A 20,409-nucleotide genomic window follows, 5' to 3' on the forward strand; every position below is an offset into this window, starting at 1 on the left:
CAAAAAAACATAATTTACTCATATATGAGTTAAATTGGAAATATTCTTTTACGTAAAAAGGCATAATAAATACAGTTGTCTTATGACTATTTATGAGAAGTAAATCGAGAAATGATAATTCAATTTTATCAAAAAAATCAATGTAGGAGGATATTGTTCGACTTTATCTAAATTCACTTCGTCGTAACCAATTTAGCTATGTCTTACGGGCTAAAGTGAAAATATTCAAACTATGTATAGAATGCGAAATTTTGTCAACTTTCCTGAAATTTCAAAAAGAACCTTACCTGTTTCACAATTACTGAATAAGGTTGTTCCAATGGTTTTTTAAATAATTAGCAAATGCAGTTAGCAAAATTGGATTATTTTCTAGAGGAAACAAATAATTTATGAGAAGGAATATTCATTTAATTTTATAATTAAATTTAGTATTCTAATTCCTCAGAATATCTAATAATTAATGCTAAATTTTTATCTTTTACAAAAATAAATTGCGGGCCCCACCTTTAGGCAAGCGTTTTTCCTACGGTAGCTTTATTGAAACCCAGAAGCTTCCTATCAAAATACTGCCGTGTTATACGTGCCGAAACTACGCGCTCGAAGAAGTTTCCTCGGCTCCGCGTGGGACCTCCCTAATATTTTAGTAGAATCCAATATAAGACTGGTAAATAAAATGGGTACGGATGTTCTATGTGCCTAAACAAGACCTGAAGCCAGTCGACCTGTTATTAAGGAATGGTTCGTGAAACGGACGGTCCAGATTGTATGATTGGAAGCGGTTCACGAAAAGAGTTTGCCTGTTCCGCAGGATCACTGGAACTTTCATTCCCTTATAGTTCCCGAGTCGTTCGCGACGACTTCGTCGTCCCCATCGTCCGCGATCGACCCAGCGCGGAGAGAAATTCGCGCAATCTCGGTGCGGGATTGCGTGTGACGGATTCCGATCTTGGACTATGGCGGCTGCCGGAAACAACCAGATCAAGAACGCGAAATTGGTAATCTGTTCAGCACATTCTTCAATCTTTTTTGTTTTCGTGTCGTTGGCTGCATGGTGTTTCCGAAATCCCTTATATGTTCATTCATAGGTTGATTTCCGTGGCTATTTATCTTCCGATGTTCGAAATTTATGAAATTTTATTGAATCCTAGTTAGAAGATTTCCATGAATCGAATCGCCTATTTATTCATTCGCATTTTTTTTTTGTCTTGTTATTGATCATGGTTCTATAATTTTGCTTATCGATTCTATAGTAATATTGGGTAAAAATGAGATTTTTTTTTCGGTTCCTGGAATTCACTCCAGCCCAAGTATTCATTTATCCTTTTGTCTTTGTTTTACCTTTAAGTGAAAGTTCTATTCTACTATTTCCTCTCAGATAAATTTTGCTTTTTTAATGTGTTTGTGTGCATTTCATGTCATGTTTGATGTCTTATAAATTTTTACTACTGATTTAATTGATCAGGTTCTTCTTGGGGATGTTGGTACTGGAAAATCAAGTCTGGTACTGCGATTTGTTAAAGGCCAGTTTGTTGAATTCCAGGTTAGTATTGCATTCTGTGGCTCGTTTTCCTATAGCTAGCTGCGTTATGGAATTCGGATAGGAACCATAGAGTCTTGACCTTATGCATTATAATCGTGCAGGAATCGACCATAGGTGCTGCATTCTTCTCGCAAGTAGTTTCTGTCAATGGTGAATCAGTGAAATTTGAGATTTGGGATACTGCTGGGCAGGAGAGGTATCATAGCTTGGCCCCTATGTATTACAGAGGAGCTGCAGCTGCTGTGGTTGTCTACGATATAACAAATGCGGTTAGTGAAATAGCATCACAAGTAAACTTATCTTTTACCTAATTCTGAATGAAGATGTGCTTTTTGAGTTTATCTTTTTGCCGTCAAAAGAATTTACTTGGAGGGGATTTGGTTATTCATCATGACTTTGCATTTTAGTTAACACTAGACCAAGACAATTTTGACTCAATTAACTTCAGAAAAGGAATTTAAAAAGTTTATGTGGTCAATTCAGTATACAAATTATCGAGATTAGATAATCACATCTTTTGGATGAGTCTTCAAACCTAAAACAGAAGGTTCAAAGTATGTGATTATTGGAACTGCAAGCTTGAAGATATTGTTCTTATCTGAAAATTGGGAGACCAATTCTTCACAAGACTATCAAAGCTTTGTTCATTTATTATATATTTAGCTAATATAAGTTGCTTCTCTCCTAATTACGTTATTTACCAGCTATCATGACAAGACTAACATAATGGAAAGAGATCTGAATTGTGAATTTGTGATATGTTAATTGTTTCCTCACTAACTTACCATCTCCAAAGTTCAAACCAATGCAAAAACATACACTGATTATATTCTCAAAAGAAAACTCAAATTCTGTGTTAATCATTATGTCATTCATTGTGCAGGCTACATTTACTCGAGCAAAGAAGTGGGTTCAAGAACTTCAAGCCCAAGGTAGCATTTAGTTCATTTTTATAGTTGATGTGGATAGACTTCAATTTTTCAGGATTGAATGGTTAAGTGACTCATTTTCTCATCATTCAATATGTTTGGCTATTGTAGCATTTTTTATATCACTTTTTGAGTGATCTTCATGAATGACCAACACTTTTTAATTATTCTTGCTTGCCATTTATATTCCTCTTTCGTTTAGCTTATGTTAGGAAAATGCATAAGCACAAACAACATCAACGGCTAGTAGTTAATGAGTTTTTTTGTTGGCCTTGTGTGTTTTCCTCTGATAATATATTGAAACGGTTCTTCAAGCATAAGTTACTGCCTTTTTTATAGGGGGATTACATTCTGGATTTTGTCTTTTTCATCATGATAAATAATCGTCTTCTTGTGATCTAGAAAACTAAGATCACTTGGAAGAGGAAATTCTGTGATAAAATTAATGCACTATTTTTGCAGCGTTATTATCATTGTGATGTTTCATGAAACTCAAAAGTATATATACATTGTGTAGTATAGATCTGAAAATAACTTTGTTTAATCGATAAACAACTAATCTAATATCCAGAAACTTTATCATGTTTCAGGTAGCTCAAATACTATCATTGCTCTTGCTGGTAATAAAGCTGATCTTATAGAAGCTAGACAGGTTACCACCGAGGTAAGATTTCTTGGTGGTGCTTTATCCATTGCATGTAGATATTTAGTGCTTTACATATTTAGCTTATCTTAAATTCAATGAGCTTCACCTGATAAACAATTTTTTAGAAATAGAATTAAATAAAGAGATGATGAGTAATTTAGTATCACCTAAAAGTACTCATATAAGTACTGCATGAAGACAGAGTCTAATACCTGGTAATTACAGCTGGAATATTTTAAGTTGGCAGATCAAACATGAACTTCTCCACACAAACACTTGCAAACATGCTTCCTAATTTTGAGAGTTAATGATATACATTGACCTTCTTACAGCTTCAATTATCCTTCCTCTATTCTGTTAGGCACCTGATTAATCCAAGCAGAAAGCAGATTGATCCATTATAGAGGAAAGATTGATTCCTAACAGTCCGTAACCATTCTTGACAAAAGGTGTTAAAACTAAACTTACTAATTCCTTGAAGCTATGACAACCGAATTCCATAAAATAAGATCTCAGAGCATTGATTGATAGGAACTTGAAACGAGTTACTCAGACATGTCAATACTGAGGCAAAAATTCTGAAATGTTGGAATAAGATGAGTTCTAGTTCTGAGGTGCATTCACAATTCACACACTCAGCATTCTGAATCTGAACACTCTTCATAAGTAGAACATCTCTAGTTTTGATCTTCTGGTGTAGCCAGGTTATAATTTTTCCCTTCTATTTAAACTCTGAATGAAATACCAAATCGATTCATACAACACGCTCCTGATGTCAGTGGAAAGGAAGAAATGGTATGCATTTTTAGCAGTATAGCTACCAAAATAGTTCAATCCCCAAAAATATTGATTAGAGTGATTCTGAAATAACACCAGAAAATTCCATTCGTAGGTTGATTCTCTTTTAGTTCATAAGTAATATTGTTTCTATTTTTCACTGTTCAAATGACCGTGGAAATTGATGCATTAGTCTAACATGACCTGTACAATTTCCCCTCCAGAAAATGTAGCTCCTTTTTCCATCATCGATCTTGCTTTTGATCCCAAGACTAATGAAGTATCTCACTTGGAGTAGGTATTTCCAAATGCAAGACCGAGTTGGTGCAGCCTCAGTCCAGTGACTTGCATGGAAAAAAGTTCATTAATGATAATTTTCCAAGGTTGCTTTTCAGATAGAGCTTTCCACCGCCAAGAACAAGGAAGGGCTAGATTATAGAATTCCAAATTCAAAATACTTAAACCACTTTCCTGTAATGGTCTAGTAACCAGGCTCCAGTTAGCTAAGTCTCTCTCAGCAGAGGATTTTTCAGCACCATGTTGCCATAGGACTCCAATTAACTAAGTTTCTATTGTAGATGCTATTACCTTTGAAACTTTTTATCTTCTTGCCATGAAATCTTTATTTCCTCCAATATTGAAGATACTGCGACACTTAATTGCAGGAAGCCCAAACATACGCACAGGAGAATGGTCTTTTCCTCATGGAAACTTCAGCCAAAACAGCGATTAATGTTAACGATGTATTCTATGAAATCGGTAAGTTCCTTTGCAATGTATCAGCAAAGCATGGAGCTTATCCTACTTGAGGATATTCTCATAGAGCTTGAAATTACTGGTTTTCCGTGACGATAAGAAATAACCAACGCTTGTTTTGGTGGTTATGTTTCAGCGAAGAGACTAACACAAGTGAAGCCAGTACAGAACCCTCAAGGAATGATTCTAACAGGCAGACCTGATGACAAAACAGTGGCTGCTGCTTCTTGCTGCTCTTCTTAGTCAATATTATTACAATGCTTTTTCTCTATAAAAAAAACACTCTGACTTAAGGAGAAAATGTTTTGAAGCACACAGTTTTTGATTTTAGTGATTTGTGTGTGTCTGTGTTAATGCTCACCAATTCATTGTAAATTTGGTTCCCAAACTATTTATAAAGAAATCAGTTCCTTTGCCAGTTTGTAAATCACTCTACTGTGCCAATTTTATATGCATGCGCCAAGATCAATACTTCTTCAATAAAAAGATGGAATTCGTCATCCTAGCAGCTCCATACGATCGGTTTCATGATCATATGTGAAAAGTAAATCAAGAAGTTACAGTTGGCCACGACGGAGGAGGGTATTGCTTCAGCTTCGTCGAGATTCGATCCTTTTTACTTCAGCAAGTCTGTTTCGTTGTAATTAACTCAACTATGCCTCGAGGGTGCCAAGATCAATAGTGTGGATCTATTCTGCTCATTCGATGTTTAAATTAGAGTCTGTAAGAGGGAATTGCATTGATGGAACAAAGAAGATTAAGAAAATGAATCAGCACACCTCTTTGATCTTTAAGTAACAGTTTTCTACTCAGACGCGGCCTTTTGGCCCAGCCCACACTACAGTAGGCCCCACACACTCCGACGTCTCTATCTTCCGAGAGCATCGATTGTTCTAGGGTATCGATTAAAATTAAAATATATAATATGGCTATTTCTTCCTCAAATTTTAAATTTAAATATATATAATTTAAAGCCTTTTTAAAAGTATTTGTATATTCAAATTCAAAATAAAATGATTTTAATTATTTGCATATATAATCTAAAACTGCTAAAACTCTAAAACGGATCTTATATTAGATTTTCATCAAAATTTTAGATGATTAAAATGATTAAATATTTTTTTAATTTATAATTTACGTAGCATTTTTTTAAAATTTATGATAGAATTTAAAAAAAAATAAATAAGCTTATAATTGATCTAACAATTTCGGTTAAAACTTTTATGTAAAAAATTATAAATCAAACTCACTAAAAAAAATGATAAATCCCAGTCAGTCTCATGGACTCAATCCACGGGAGTGACGGTCCCACGGAAGTTTTCCATCGACTATCAGGATAAATCGGTCAATTCAGATGCCCAGCATTCTTTATTGCGTTCTTCGTTTGAAAGAAAATTCTTACAAATACGCCGTAGCTGGAGATTGAACTCCGAGTCCCTGGATCACAATCCGGATATCCTACCGTTACACCATTGCCATAGGGACAAATCAAACTCACTAACTTACTAGATCAAACAATTATTAATTACAAATCATCGTTGGGAACGGACATGGACGCCGTCTTATCATCGACCTCCGGCTAACAGCGCTGCGACAGCATTCTCGTCGAACGCATCGCCGACGGTTACAACTTCCCACTCAGCCTGCGGCGCCACTGCCAATTCCGGCAGCTCCGCCGCCGCTTCGCTATTCTCCAAGTATCGCACCACCTGCCGCATGCTGGGCCGCGCCGCCGCCAACGGGTGGGAGCAGAGCAGCCCGAGCTTCAACACCAGATCCACCTCTTCCGCCGCATACTCCTCTCCCAGCCTGCGGTCAATCACCGCCGCGATCTCCCCCGCCCGCCAATTCTCCCGCACCCAATCGACCAGCAGACACTGCAGCGTGAACGGCCGCCGGCCGCACGCGACCTCGAGCAAGAACGCCCCGAAGGCGAACACGTCGGTGGCGGTGGTCACACGGCCCGTGCTGACCAGCTCCGGTGCCAAATAGCCCATTGTCCCGACGATTTTCGTCGTCGCCGGATCGGTCTCGTGGTCGTAGAGTTTCGCCATCCCGAAGTCGCCTAGCCTCGCGTTCCAGTCGCCGTCTAGCAGCACGTTGCTCGCCTTGATGTCCCGGTGAACCACCACCTGCTCCCAGTCCTCGTGGAGGTAGAGGAGCCCCTCCGCCACGCCTTTGATGATCCGGAACCGCGCCGCCCAGCTCAGAGTCGGTTTGCTGGAATCGTAGAGGAACTTGTCGAGGCTGCCATTGGGCATGTAATCGTAGACCAAAAGCAGCTCCTTTTCCCGGCGGCAGTATCCCAGCAACTGCACGAGATTCCGGTGACGCAGCCGGCCGAGGCTGGCGATCTCTGCTACGAACTCCCGCATCCCCTGTTTCGACTCAGAGGACACCCTTTTCACGGCGATCTCCTGTTTGGACCTCGGGAGAACCCCTTTGTAGACACTCCCGAAGCCACCTTTTCCGAGCAACTCCTTCTCCTTGAATCCTCTCGTCGCCTTGAACAAATCTCTGTAAGAAATCCGGTGAGGACAGAACTCGATCTCCCAGGCCTCGAGCAGCTCTGAGTACTTAATTCTTCGCCTCAAGAACAGCAAAAAGACTCCGGCGATGATTAGGAGTGTGGCCAAAACTATTGGAAGCCCGACGACTAGAGCTTTAGATTTCTTTTTGGATGTTGGAAGTGACGGCAGCAAGTCCAAATCCAGAGCTTGAGCTTCTCCGGCGAGGCTAAAGCTCCAACCGAGAACGTAATGAGCCGTTTGGATTGAACCTACCGACGAGGAGAATCCGACGTACATGGAATCCAAGAACACGGCGGAGAGATTGACGCTGGTGGATAACAGAGGCCTTGACGGTTTATCCATGCCGAGCGGAGCGATGGTGACGTTAATTAGCATCTCCTCGCCGTCGTACTCCACCCAAATTTGCAGAGGTCGCCCGTCGATGAGGCTCAGATTATGGAATATTCCAGTGGAGTCCATGTAGTAACCGGCGGGGTGGGAATCGATGGACGTCAAGCCGTTGACGTCGACTCCGACGTGGTTGTTGTTGATGTCGCGGAAATCTCTGTTGACGATGGTATCGAGCTCGACGGCGAGGAGGTGGTTGGCAGGGTCGCCGTCGGTGCTGCGGTTGAAGAGGCCGAGGAAATTACTGGCGTGGGCGCCGGAGAAGTCTGTGGTGGGGGAGACGACGAAGGCGAGGCCATGGCCGCCGAGGTCGGCGTACTCGGAGATGATGCCGACGGCGAAGGTGGTGGAGAAGGAGGAGATTCGGGAGGCGGACGATTGGTTGTGGAAGGGTAGAGGAGAAGGGTAGAACGCGCGGCCAGATGCCTGCTCCGAGCGATCGTCGGTGAGCATGAGGAGCCCGGCGGAGGTGACGTTGGCGAGGCCGTCGAGAGTGAGATTGGCGCCGCCGCCGCCGCCGAAGCCGTTGAAGATGAAGGAAGTGCCGCAGGCTGTGAATTTCCGGTGGTCGAGGAGGAGGAGGAGGAGGAAGAAGGAGAAGATTTTGAGGAATTTTGGGGCGATCGACGGCATGTTGGGATTTGAAGAGATCTAGTGGAGATCGATGTTGGATTTGGATTGGATTGGATTGGATTATAGGAACAAAGTCCTGTTTCTTTATTTGAACAAAGTCGTGTTCATTTTTTTTCCTGGATTTTATTCCATATTCAACTTTAGAATGCTTCAAGTCTCATATTTAGTTTAGGAAGACATTTCAACGTTTTAAATTCAAAATATAATTTTTATTTTAAATATTATTATAATTGATTTATAAATATATTTATAGTGTATTTCATATGAATTTTTTATTTATTTGAATCCTTTACAAATATCTCAGTATTCTTCAATAAATGTCGATGTTGTTTTCGTTTTCACTTTTCATTTGTATCCCGTGTAGCTAGAAGGTCATGGAAAGAAAGTCTCCTATGGAGATTTTTTTTAACAAAAATGAAAAGGACATCTCTCATTATTGTTCTCGTTAAATCACTCTTATTTTTTTAAAAATAAAAAAAGTCAAAAATAATGCCGCAATTTATTTCTCATTCCGAAAATACTAATACTCTTATTTTAAAAAAATCGTGTCAAAGTAAATCAGCTTTATCTAATCAAAATTACTATAAGTTTTGACACTTATTTTAAAAAATAATGTCCTATGTTACGATAGCTGCAACATAATTAATATAAAATTACTATATATAATAATTTTGATCAAATTAAAGTAATTATAATTTATATTATAACAAGACACAAGTCAAAAGAGTATATCTTTTTATTTTGATTGAATCATTAAAGGAGTGTCCCATTGTGATTTTTTATCAAAAGGACTCTTCAACCACTATAAATGACATAAATACCCTCAATACACTGTATGCTTCTGACAACTAAGGGCTTATGCAATTGGATGGCCTGGAACAGGATTCTATTCTTACTGGCTTGGAACTGAATATATCCCACGTGCTGTAAGGGAACTGAGACTCGCAGGAAAAGAGTGGCCACGCGAATATACTCTATTTATATTGAAAGAGAATTTGTTTGAGATTGGATAGCTTGCAACCTCATTTATGCAAGACGAAAGAGCTACCTATTCTAGCTTCAGACTGAGTTTCAACCGAACCTCTAAAATAGACAAGTTCTCGTTAAGTTAATAAGGCGTGCCTAAATCGGATCACATTGTAGCAGCTACGAAACTGTAGCTATTACACAATTGTAATAACTATGAAATCGTAACTACTATAATATTATACTAGATAAACTTTGATAGATTGTAACTTTTGATTCAAGTTGAACCATGAAACACACAATATATCAAATCGAAGATATGTGAACGAGCTTCGATTTGATATATTGTATATTTTATATTTCAATCAGAATCAAAAGTTATGACCTCTCAAAGTTATAACTTATAGTTATAGTAGTTATGATTTCGTAGCTGTCACAATGTGTATACTAAGTAAATTTTTAAAGACCATAACTTTTGACTCGGATTGAACCATGAAATATAATATATCCAGGGGCGGAGCCACATGGAGGGCAAGTAGGGGCCACCGCCCCCCAGCTTTTTGATTTTCATTAAGTTTATCTTTATAAAAAAAATTTTAAATTGGAACTAGCCCCCCCCCCCCCCATCGAACGCCCGCCCCAAAATGTGGCCCCCCCTCTCGTGGAAACCTGCCTCCGCCCCTGAATATATCAAATCAAAGATCTCTAAACGAGTTTCGATTTGATATATTATGTGTTTCATAATTTAACCAAAATAAAAAATTATGACTTCTTAAAGTTGAATTTATAGTTATAGCCGTTAAGATTTCATAGTTGCTATAATTGAGTTGCCACATAGTTGTAGCAGCTACGATTAGCAGCTACGAAATCATAGCTGCTACAACTTGTATGCTGAATAATTTTTGAGAGGTCATAATCTTTTACTCAGATTGAACCATAACACATATATCAAAAATTTTTAAATGAGTTTCGATTTAATATATTATACGTCTTTTGATTTAACCCAAATCAAAAATTATTATCTTATATAATTAAATATATAGTTATAGTAATTACGATTTTATAACTATTCCAATTAACATATTGCACAATTACATCAGTTATGAAATATAGATGGAAGTGCGTGTGTCAGAGCATGTAATGTATTAGACGATTTGATGATCAAAAACTAATTGTGCTAAAATAAAAATATTTAGGATAAAAAAATATACTAAGGTGGTTTAACTTTTCTTAGAAAAAGAATATTTTTCTATGAAAATAATAATGAGGGACGTTTTCCTTTTAAAAAAAAACTTTAGTGGAACTAAATCTAATTGAAAGTAAAATATGAAATTACATACGCTATAATAATATTCAGCATTAGCGATCAAAAATTTTATTGCTAATCTCCGTCGTTAAAAACGTTATTAACGATCAATTACCAATGAATTTTTCTCATTTTTAAAAATTTAATCACTGATATTATTTAGCAACAGAATTAAATTTTCATCGCTAAATAGCAACGGATATTAAATATCCGTCACTAAATTTAATCACAGAATATTAAATAGTCATCATTAATATTAGTGACGGAATTAAATTTTCATCATTAAATTTAACGACGGAAATTTAATATCCATCGCTTATTAGCTAAGACCATAAATGGAATGCACTGTTTCGTCCCTATCTAGCGATGAATATTTAATTCCATCACTAAAGTTAGCGATGGAATTGAATTTTTGTCGCTATTTACTGATAGAATATTAAAAATTTCATCGCTAATATATGTATCTTTTCACAGCAATTATCTATTTTCATATATTCCCTGTTTACATTAACAACTATAATCATAAATAATCACAAACGATGATTTTGATAATACAAACATGTTCTAGCCAATACACCGTGGATGATTAAGCCATCGATTCACGAATTGCTGATGTACACACTCCTTGAAGATAGCTGCCAAGAAAGATAAAGGAACTTAAAAAATACTAAAAAAGAAAGTTAGAATAACGCTGGGGGTGGGTCCCGGCAAGCCACTCCGACGCTCAAATTAAGATTTTGCGTGAGGAAGAAGTTTAATGACTTAGTGAAATTAGGATTGATGTGTGCGATTATGTGCCCATAGGTGTGAGCAACCTTTTATAAAGTCGATTTTCAAAATACTAACATCCGTTTAGGAAATATTCTGAAATATCCATTTCAATTTTAATTTAGAAAGATTCTAATCAGCCGTGTCCTTTGGGGATATTTTCTTTTTTTTTCTTGAAGAAACTTCTCATTGTGTTGGCCGACTGACTCTTGAGGTTGACACTCGAGGCCGAGTGGGGTCGGTGCATGATGCCAAGTGAGTGCCGACACTGAAACTCGAGGTCGAGACTCAAGATCGAGATGGGGTCGACATGTGATGTCGAGTGAGTGCCGAGATCGAAACTCGAGGTCGAGACTCTAGGCTGAGATGGAGTCGACGTGTGATGTTGAGTGAGTGCCGAAATCGAAACTCGAGGTCGAGACTCTAGGCCGAGATGGGGTTAGCGTGTGATGACAATTGACAAGTGAGTGCCGAGACTGGAACTCGAGGTCGAGACTCGAGGCCGAGATGAGATCGACGTGTGATGCCGAGTGAGTGCTAATGTGTCAATTTTAAAATTAAATATTTATAATTATCCAAACCCTTATTTATCACTCAAGTAATATAGTAGAGGTCCGGGTCATCTCTCATGGACTCAATGATAGAAGTTTATCCTAGACACATGGTGCAAGGTTTTTATTTGTTAATCATCATTATTCATTCCTATCTATCCATAAAAATCTATTTATTCACAATTAAATCCTACAAACTACAACCAATCATACACCTAATTACAATATTAATTCTATTTCACATAAAATACAACAACTTTACAAAAGCAAGAACATGTTCATTATTCAATCCATGACAACCACAACAATCATTCACTGATATAACCCTAACATGAACTAGTTCAACAACAACATTCATATAACATACAATTACTCAACGACTTGTTTCATTTACAATAATAAGAACTTATTACATGAATTCCATTCATACAACAAATTCAACATACAATATGCTTTCGTTTGTATAACCTACAACCTGAGTTCCGAAGCATACAATATACAATAACTTAACATACAACATACATCTTCATACAATATCTCTCAACCAACATAAACCTTACAACATGAATTCTGCTCATATTACAATTGGCAAACATAATAAACTTGATCCTATTCAAGCATTACAACAACAACCAATTCATTCAGCTTAGAAGTTATATTACAACACAATTTGAACATGTTCAACACAAATTCACCACAACAACAACAACTCAACTCTCAACACAATTGAATCATTGTTAACACAAGTTCAACATTTCAGTTTATCAATCATACACAACCGGGCCTAGCTTCACCTTCAAAATGATTAACATTCCAAACAACCGAATAACATGTTCATGTAACCAACAATTCAAATTCAACAGAAGTTATAAGATTGATTCTGTGACATTAACCAAAATTGAGTTCTAACAGTCATTCACCATTCATCATTCTAAATCACACATCAACTGAACAACATCAAACAAAAGAGAAAGGAGTTTTGATTCATTCATGCTAACCAAACAACACAACCCAAGAAATTCATAAGCTAGGTTAGAAATTAGGGTTAAAGTTAGGGTTAGGGTTATGATTAGAATAGAGTTAAGGTTAAGAATCAATGTTAAAGTTAGGAAACAGTTAATTCATGGGGAGTGGGGGGGGGGGGGGGGGGGGGGGGGGGGGGGGGTTTAAGATGAAATCAAACAACATAATTACCAGAAACAATCAATGGAAATCAAGGTAGGGTTAGAGATTAGTTTCTTCCCTCAATCGATATCGACACCAAACTGAGAGGAGAAGAGATCCAGATGGTGGAAGGTTGATGGATGGTCTCGGATCAGCATCGAACAGAGGAATAGCACCATTCAGATTGATTTTGCGCCAACAGAAGATGGGTCGCACCGGAGCAAATCGCTCACGACGGAGCATGATCGGAGAAGACACATGAGACGAGAATCTCAGCCTCTGCCATCTCAAGCCACTGCTGTAAATCACAGACAAAAGCATCAGAAAACAAAGATTAAAAACTCCCTTACCTGCCCTTTTCCGGTGACTGGCGGAGGTCGAAGATGACCGGAGGTCCCCTGCTGCAAATCACAGACAGGGACCGGTTGATTCCCCGCTACAAATTGTTGACAAGGACCGACTACCACTCGGCTCTTCTATGGATGCGAAGGACGGTGCTATCGCCGGCGGCCACTCGTTGGAACAAATTGCTCACAGCGAGCGGAGCACAGTCGATAGAGGAAGAAGAAGAATCTCGCTGGAGCTCATAGTGAGACGCTTCTGTGGTGGTGTTGACGCTCGTCGACTGGAGCTGCTGCCACCTCTGTTTTGTAGCTGGTCGGGAAGAAGATGAATGGAGATAGGGGATGATGGAGGCAATGGGAGCTCAGCTGTGAATCGCGATGGAGAAGATGAGAAGCTACAAGACCTTCGCGATCGAACCCCCTTGCTTTTGAGTCGATTTCGCCCTTTTAACCAGCGCGTGAACCAAGTGCCAATTGAACCGAGTTGAACCGGGCTTAATTAAATTGGACCAGGCTGAAATGGGTCAAATTGAGTTGAAATGGGTCGGATTGAGTCCAATCTAAACCTGGTTGAGCCAAATTGAATCCGATTTGAGCCCAACTCAAACTAGGATTGATTTTTTTCTTCCAAATTGGACCTCCAAATATTATTTTCTTTATCCTAATTTCCTGCAAAATAAAATACAACAAATTAATATTCATAAATTTTTATAAATTAATAAAAAAATAGAATAAAGATTAAAAATTCATCCAAGATAAAGAAATAGCCCAAAATCTAATTTATAATATGAAATATGATCAAAAATAGCCCAATATAATCCTAATTAACCCGGTCAAAATGCTACTTATCAAATGCCGAGATCGAAACTCGAGGTCGAGACTCGAGGCCGAGATGGGATCAGTGCGTGATGCCGAGTGAGTGCTGAGATTAGGTCCTAGACCTTAAGGGTGACTATCATAGGACCTGAAGGGTGTAGGTTTATCAATTACCTGTCTCTCGAATATTATCTAATCTTTCTTAATGATTCTTCTCCTTCCTATTTTACAACCACATGGTGTTCCAAAAGTAACTATGTGCCAGTCTAGAGACGTAGTAAATGATTCTTCTACCCTAGTAAATGATTCGCTGGGATGACTCCTGACCTTAGGAGACATCATACTATCATAAATGACCCTCGCTTGGGACTCAAGACCGTAAAGAGTGGAGCTCTTCTTCTTTCCACCGACCACATCATAATAGATCTCATTTACTGGGTCAGTAGAGAGAGTCTGTATCTCATCTCCTTCTCTATCAGACTGAGACGCCTATGCAACTCTGACAGTCATTTCATTCTATTAAAAAATAAATTTATATAAGATATAAATTAGAAAAGTTAATCATTATTAACAATTAAATAAGTTTAAATTTTAAATTGTTATGTGTAATGTCTAGGATCGAGGATCGACAAATGTGTCATCTTTAGACTTGTGTATCTTGGTAAAAATCTCCCAACAAGTAGGAGGTCATTGTAGCTGATGCTCTTGAATATTAAATAATATAATTAAATTAAAATAAAATCATTGATAATTAAATAATTCTAATATAAATTTATTAATTATAAATTCACCAAGTCCATGACATGCTCGACGATGGAACGAGATCCAACTATATGTTTTGTGGATTCGGTGCTAGGGTACGTCAGCCAGCTCGGTATTTCTGTTGACTCGAACTTTCGTTGAATTTGACTGTCATCTTTCTGCAGCCCAGATGATTTGTCATGCATCCCAAACATCAACTGGGATAAAAGATGATCTTACGTTCTTTCTTCTGCATTTATATAGCAGAATTTTGTACAATTTAACACAAACATTATTCTATATTTCTTTAAATGTCTCCTCATGCCCTGCCTCTCAAGTATATTTTTTCTTAAAAAATTTATAAATTAGTATAAAAAAATATAATTCCTAATAATAAAAATTAGCATAAACAAATAATTTTTCTGCAATCAGCTGGTCAGTCGAGCTTGCGGCCAGTGATCACTGAACGCGGCGACCATCGACCGCGACCAACGTGGCAAACACTAACTGCGGCCAAAGGCGACCACGGAAAGCGATGAACATTGATTGTCGATGGCTGCCCCTGGCCAACGGCCACCACCCAACGGCCAGAGGCGACCACTGACTTTAGGCTGCCACCTTGGCCAACGACCACTGGCCTGCAACCCGCGACCCCTGGCCAGCGACCGCTGGGCCTCAGCCAGTGGCTGCCAAGCCTCGACCAGTGGCCGTTGGGCCTCGCTAGTGGTCGTTGGGCGGCGGGCAACAACCCGCGACACCTAGCCAGCGGCCAACGACTCACATCGAATGACCCCTGACCAGAAGTCAGCGAGTCGCGGTCGTTGGCCCTTGGCCAGCAGGGGCCGATGATCTGACACCTAGCTCGAGGCGAGTCACCGGTAATAAGTGGGGAGGGGGGAGAGACGATCTAGCTCCACGGGAGAGACGCAATAAGGAGGAGAGAGGGAGAATATTAGAGGTGACGAAGGGCTTCGTTCATTGAAAAAATTCAACAATTGGCGCATCGACGGCGATTGCGATCGACAGATTTAGGGTTTGTCCTAAATTTGATGACGAAATCAAATTCGTTGTCAAATTGACGACGAATAAAATTTCGTTGCCAATTTGATGATAAAACTTTAATTTCATCGCCAAATTGGCGACGAATCTATGTTTTGTTGCTAAATTGGCAACGAATCTAGGTTTCATCGTCAATTTAAATGCGACGAATTAATATTTCATCCTGCATTCGCGACGAATAATTCATCCGTCGTCGAATTAACGATGATTTTATTTTTCATTGCTAAATTTACTATGAATATTTTATTCTTCACAAATTAGCGATGAAACATATTTTCGTTGCTATTTTACGACGAATTTAGCAACAAAAATATTTTTTACAATAAAATTTATGACAAATTCAATATGTTGCTAGTTTTGCAACAAAGTAATTTTCATCACAAAATTTATCATAAATTAGTGACAAAAATATATTTCATCACTAAATTTGTTGTAATTTTGATATGAAAAATATTCATCGCTAATATTCATCCCATATTGATCAGATTTTTCTAATGTCATTTCTTATTCCGAAAATAATAATACTCTTATTTTAATCATGTTATGCTAGTTTCAGTCATAATTGATAAATCGGGTTAAAGCAAAATGATTCCATATTTTATTGGTGTAATCGATTTCGGATCAAGATTGACCAAGTTGACTAAGCTTAAGTTGACTCAATTAGAGAGTTTCGATGTTTGACAAATATTATAGAATTTGACTAATATAGTATGTAGATGTTGATTAATATGGTGCTTGATCAAGATGGTAAAGGAAGAATCAAGTAGATCAATATTAGCCAGATACTTGATGGTGAAGAACAGATAGATAGGTCAAAATTGATTGGATATTTGATAGTAGAGAAGTCCAAGTGGGTCATGATTGATCGGACACTTGACATGCAAAAGAAAGTTTAGGTGGGTCACGATTGATCAAACATCTAATGACTGGAAGACTAATGGGGAGTTGACATATGGTGAGGAAAGTACAAATAGGTCAAAGATGACCAAACACTTGGCATGAGAAGAACAAGATCAAGTGGGGCATGGTGCGGATACTTTTAGTTGAAAGTTTAAGAGGAAAGTTGACGCCGGGCAGAATAGCGATTATTCTGGAGGCGGAAGATTGGAGGAGAATTGAGAAGAGAACAAGTTTGAGAAATTGGAAAAAACGGGTAGAAGGCTGCGACGACGCTGCTTCTAGGGTTTTTGCCAAAAAAGAAAAATTTTATTAATCAACCAAACTGCCTCCTAAACATCAACTTATAAGATGTTTATATAGACTTAGACCCTAAGAAAGATTCCTAAAAAAAAAAAGAAAATTTTTTAACAAACTTGAAAAGAAAGATTCCTAATAAAAAGGAAAATTTCTTAACAAACTCGAAAAGAAAGATTCCTAATAAAAAGGAAATTTTTTTTAACAAACTCAAAATCCTAAACGGATTTAAAAAAATAAAAAAAAACTAGAACTTTTCAAAATTATTCTAAATACCAAAAATTCTGAAAATTACTAAAAATAAAAAAAATTAAAAATCTTCAAATCCTCCTGCATCAGTCGCCCCAAGTTGAAAAGAACTCGTCCTCGAGTTCATAGAAGTATCATCAGCATCCTCTGAACACGGACTCAAATGCTTCACATTAAAAACGTCGAATGTCTTCAAGTGACTCGGAAGGCGTAACCTGTATGCATTATCATTGATCTTCTGTAGTATTTCACATGGTCCAATCTTTCGATCCTTGAGTTTATTATAATCGCCAGCCGGGAAACGATCACGAGTCAGAACTGCCCAAACATAATCACCCACATCAAAAAGTACCTGACGACGATGTTTGTCGACCTGAGTCTTATACTTCGTATTGCTGTCATGAATAGCCAGTTTCACTTTCTCTTGAATGCCCCGAAGATACTCTGACATCTCTCCTGCTTTAGGACAAGTTCGTCCTATACGGGGAATAGGGGCCAAATCCAACACACCAGATGAGTTCCGCCCATAGACAATCTCAAAAGGACTGAAACCTGTGGTCCTATTTCTTGACCGATTATAAGCAAATTCTGCTTGAGGTAGAGCCAAATCCCATTGCTTCGATTTAGTTCCTGTCAGACACCTCAGAAGATTACCCAAACTTCGATTCACCACCTCGGTCTGACCATCTGTTTGGGGGTGATAGGCATTGCTAAAGTTCAGTTGTGTTCCCAATTTTCCCCACAAGCTCTTCCAAAATTGACTGATGAACTTTGTATCTCGATCTGAAGTCATAGATCTAGGAACACCATGTAAACGCACGATCTCCTTGAAGTAAAGATGGGCAATCCGGACAGCATCCATAGTCTTCCTGCAGGCTATAAAATGTGTCATCTTAGAAAATCGATCATCCACAACTAGAATAGAATCTGAAGCCCGTTGGGTGCGAGGTAGACCCAACACAAAATCCATGCTGACATCGAACCAAGGAGCATCAGGAACAGGTAGAGGAGTGTACAAGCCGACATTTGTCAGAATCCCTTTAGACCGTTGGCAAACATAATTAACATCGATCTACAAAGTGAGCAACATCACTGGTCAACTTGGGCCAATAAAATCCTGCGGAGATGAGGGCTAGTGTCTTATCTCGATCAAAATGTCTCTCATTATGAAGTTCACTGATAATCTGCTGTCTCAATGAACAATCTGGAATGCACAACTGTAATCCACGAAACAGATAACCATTATGTAAAATAAAATCATGACGATGACCCTCTCGTACCTCCTGAAATATCCTCCCGAATGAAGGATCGGTTGAGTACATCTCTGCGAAAATCTCAAAGCCGGCAACCTTGGTGCTCATAGTGGTAAGTAATGAATAGCGACGACTCAGGGCATCTGCAACGCGGTTCAGGCTTCCTGCTTGATGTCTCAGTGAAAAGGTGAATTCCTATAAATAAGCCACCCACTTTGCATGCCGCCTACTCAACTTGTGTTGGCCATTGATGTACTTTAGGGCTTCGTGATCAGTGAACAGAATGAACTCTTTCTGGATGAGGTAGTGACGCCAGTGCTTCAAGGATTGAACAATGGCATAGAATTCCAAATCGTAGGTAGAATAATTTTTCTTGGATTCGGACAGTTTCTCACTGAAGAAAGCAACGGGGCGTCCAGACTGACTCAGTACACCCCCGATACCAATGTCGGATGCATCACAATTCACCTCAAACAAACGATCAAAATCAGGAAGTGTAAGCACCGGTGCCTCCGTCATCTTCTGCTTGACTAGTTGAAAACTAGCTCTGCTTCTTCAGACCACTTGAAATCACGACCCTTAAGACACTCCGTGATGGGAGCAATCAAAGTGCTAAAGTTTTTGATGAACCGGCGGTAGAAAGAAGCCAACCCATGGAAACTCCTAACATCATGCAAAGTCCTTGGTTGAGGCCACTCCACGATTGCATCTATCTTTGTTGGATCTGCGTGAACACCGTCAGTAGAGACAATAAAACCAAGAAAAGATACCGATGTAGTAAAAAAAGAACACTTCTTCCTGTTGACATATAGACGCTCCATCTTCAATTTTTCAAAAACAGTACGGAGGTGATCAAGGTGCAATGCCCACGTCGAACTATAGATGAGAATGTCATCGAAGTAGACTACCACAAATTTACCCATAAAAGGCCGTAAGATCTGATGCATAAATCTCATGAAGTTACTAGGAGCGTTCGACAACCCAAAAGGCATGACCATCCACTCGTATAATCCATGTGGTGTTTTAAAAGCCGTCTTCCATTCATCTCCCGGTCGTATCCTGATCTGGTGGTATCCGCTTTTAAGGTCTATTTTGGAGAAGACCCTAGAACCGGATAGCTGATCCAACATGTCATCTAAGCGAGGAATTGGAAATCTGTACTTAACAGTAATCTTGTTGATGGCTCGACTGTTGACGCACATACGCCATGATCCATCTTTCTTTGGCACCAGTAGAGTAGGAACTGCACAGGGGCTCATGCTCTCACGGATATAACCCCTTTCTAGTAAATCCACCACCTGTCGCTGTAATTCTTCAGCCTCCTTAGGACTGAGGCGATATGCAGGTCGATTGAGCAGACTCGACCCTGGAATGAGATCAATTTGGTGCTGGATATCTCTCATAGGTGGTAGACCAGTCGGAAAGTCCTCTGGCATCAGCTCGGCAAAATCTGCTAGTAGGTGTTGTACTTCTGCGGGTAAGGTCACGTCAACGATCGTGGCCTCGTTTCGACAAGGCAGCAAAGCGTATACTACATCTCCAGACTCCATCTCATCTATAAATTTGGAAACAGATAGCAAGTTAGTATTCTTGATTGCGGTATTGAAGTAGTTCTTTCCCGTTGTGGCGCTAATATGATCTTCTTGCCCTTAATGTGCACAATATAGGTATTCTTTCGCCCATCGTGAATAACATTGCGATCATACTGCCAAGGCCGACCCAACAATATATGACATGCATCCATAGCCACCACATCACACCAAGTATTATCGAAATATTTGCTACCAATAGAGAATGAT

The 20,409-nt window shown here is 38.9% G+C and overlaps 2 protein-coding genes across 2 annotated transcripts; one reads left to right on the forward strand and one right to left on the reverse strand.

The window, feature by feature from the left end:
• Nucleotides 1-845: 845 nt before the first annotated feature.
• LOC141815965 (ras-related protein Rab5A-like) lies at nt 846-5,078 on the forward strand. Its single transcript, XM_074703823.1, has 7 exons — nt 846-995; nt 1,463-1,540; nt 1,642-1,809; nt 2,424-2,472; nt 3,060-3,133; nt 4,558-4,651; nt 4,785-5,078. The coding sequence occupies exons 1-7, from the start codon at nt 954-956 to the stop codon at nt 4,889-4,891; spliced, it is 612 nt and encodes a 203-aa protein (XP_074559924.1). The 5' UTR covers nt 846-953; the 3' UTR covers nt 4,892-5,078.
• Nucleotides 5,079-6,037: 959 nt separating this feature from the next.
• LOC141815967 (L-type lectin-domain containing receptor kinase SIT2-like) lies at nt 6,038-8,231 on the reverse strand. Its single transcript, XM_074703824.1, has one exon. It carries the CDS (start codon nt 8,197-8,199, stop codon nt 6,214-6,216), a length of 1,986 nt encoding a protein of 661 aa, XP_074559925.1. The 5' UTR covers nt 8,200-8,231; the 3' UTR covers nt 6,038-6,213.
• Between the last annotated feature and the right edge of the window lie 12,178 nt (nt 8,232-20,409).

This window comes from Curcuma longa, unplaced genomic scaffold (genome assembly GCF_044706935.1).
Source record: "Curcuma longa cultivar G26 ecotype Majalengka, Jawa Barat unplaced genomic scaffold, ITB_CL_G26_1.1 contig_13068, whole genome shotgun sequence".
In the NCBI taxonomy this organism is placed as follows: Eukaryota; Viridiplantae; Streptophyta; class Magnoliopsida; order Zingiberales; family Zingiberaceae; genus Curcuma; species Curcuma longa.

Coding starts and splice junctions, on each gene's coding strand:
- LOC141815965 (XM_074703823.1), top strand. CDS start 954: ATGGCGGCTGCCGGAAACAACCAGATCAAGAACGCGAAATTG. Junction 1,810..2,423: donor TCTACGATATAACAAATGCG/GTTAGTGAAATA, acceptor TTCATTGTGCAG/GCTACATTTACTCGAGCAAA. Junction 3,134..4,557: donor CTAGACAGGTTACCACCGAG/GTAAGATTTCTT, acceptor ACTTAATTGCAG/GAAGCCCAAACATACGCACA.
- LOC141815967 (XM_074703824.1), bottom strand. CDS start 8,199: ATGCCGTCGATCGCCCCAAAATTCCTCAAAATCTTCTCCTTCTTCCTC.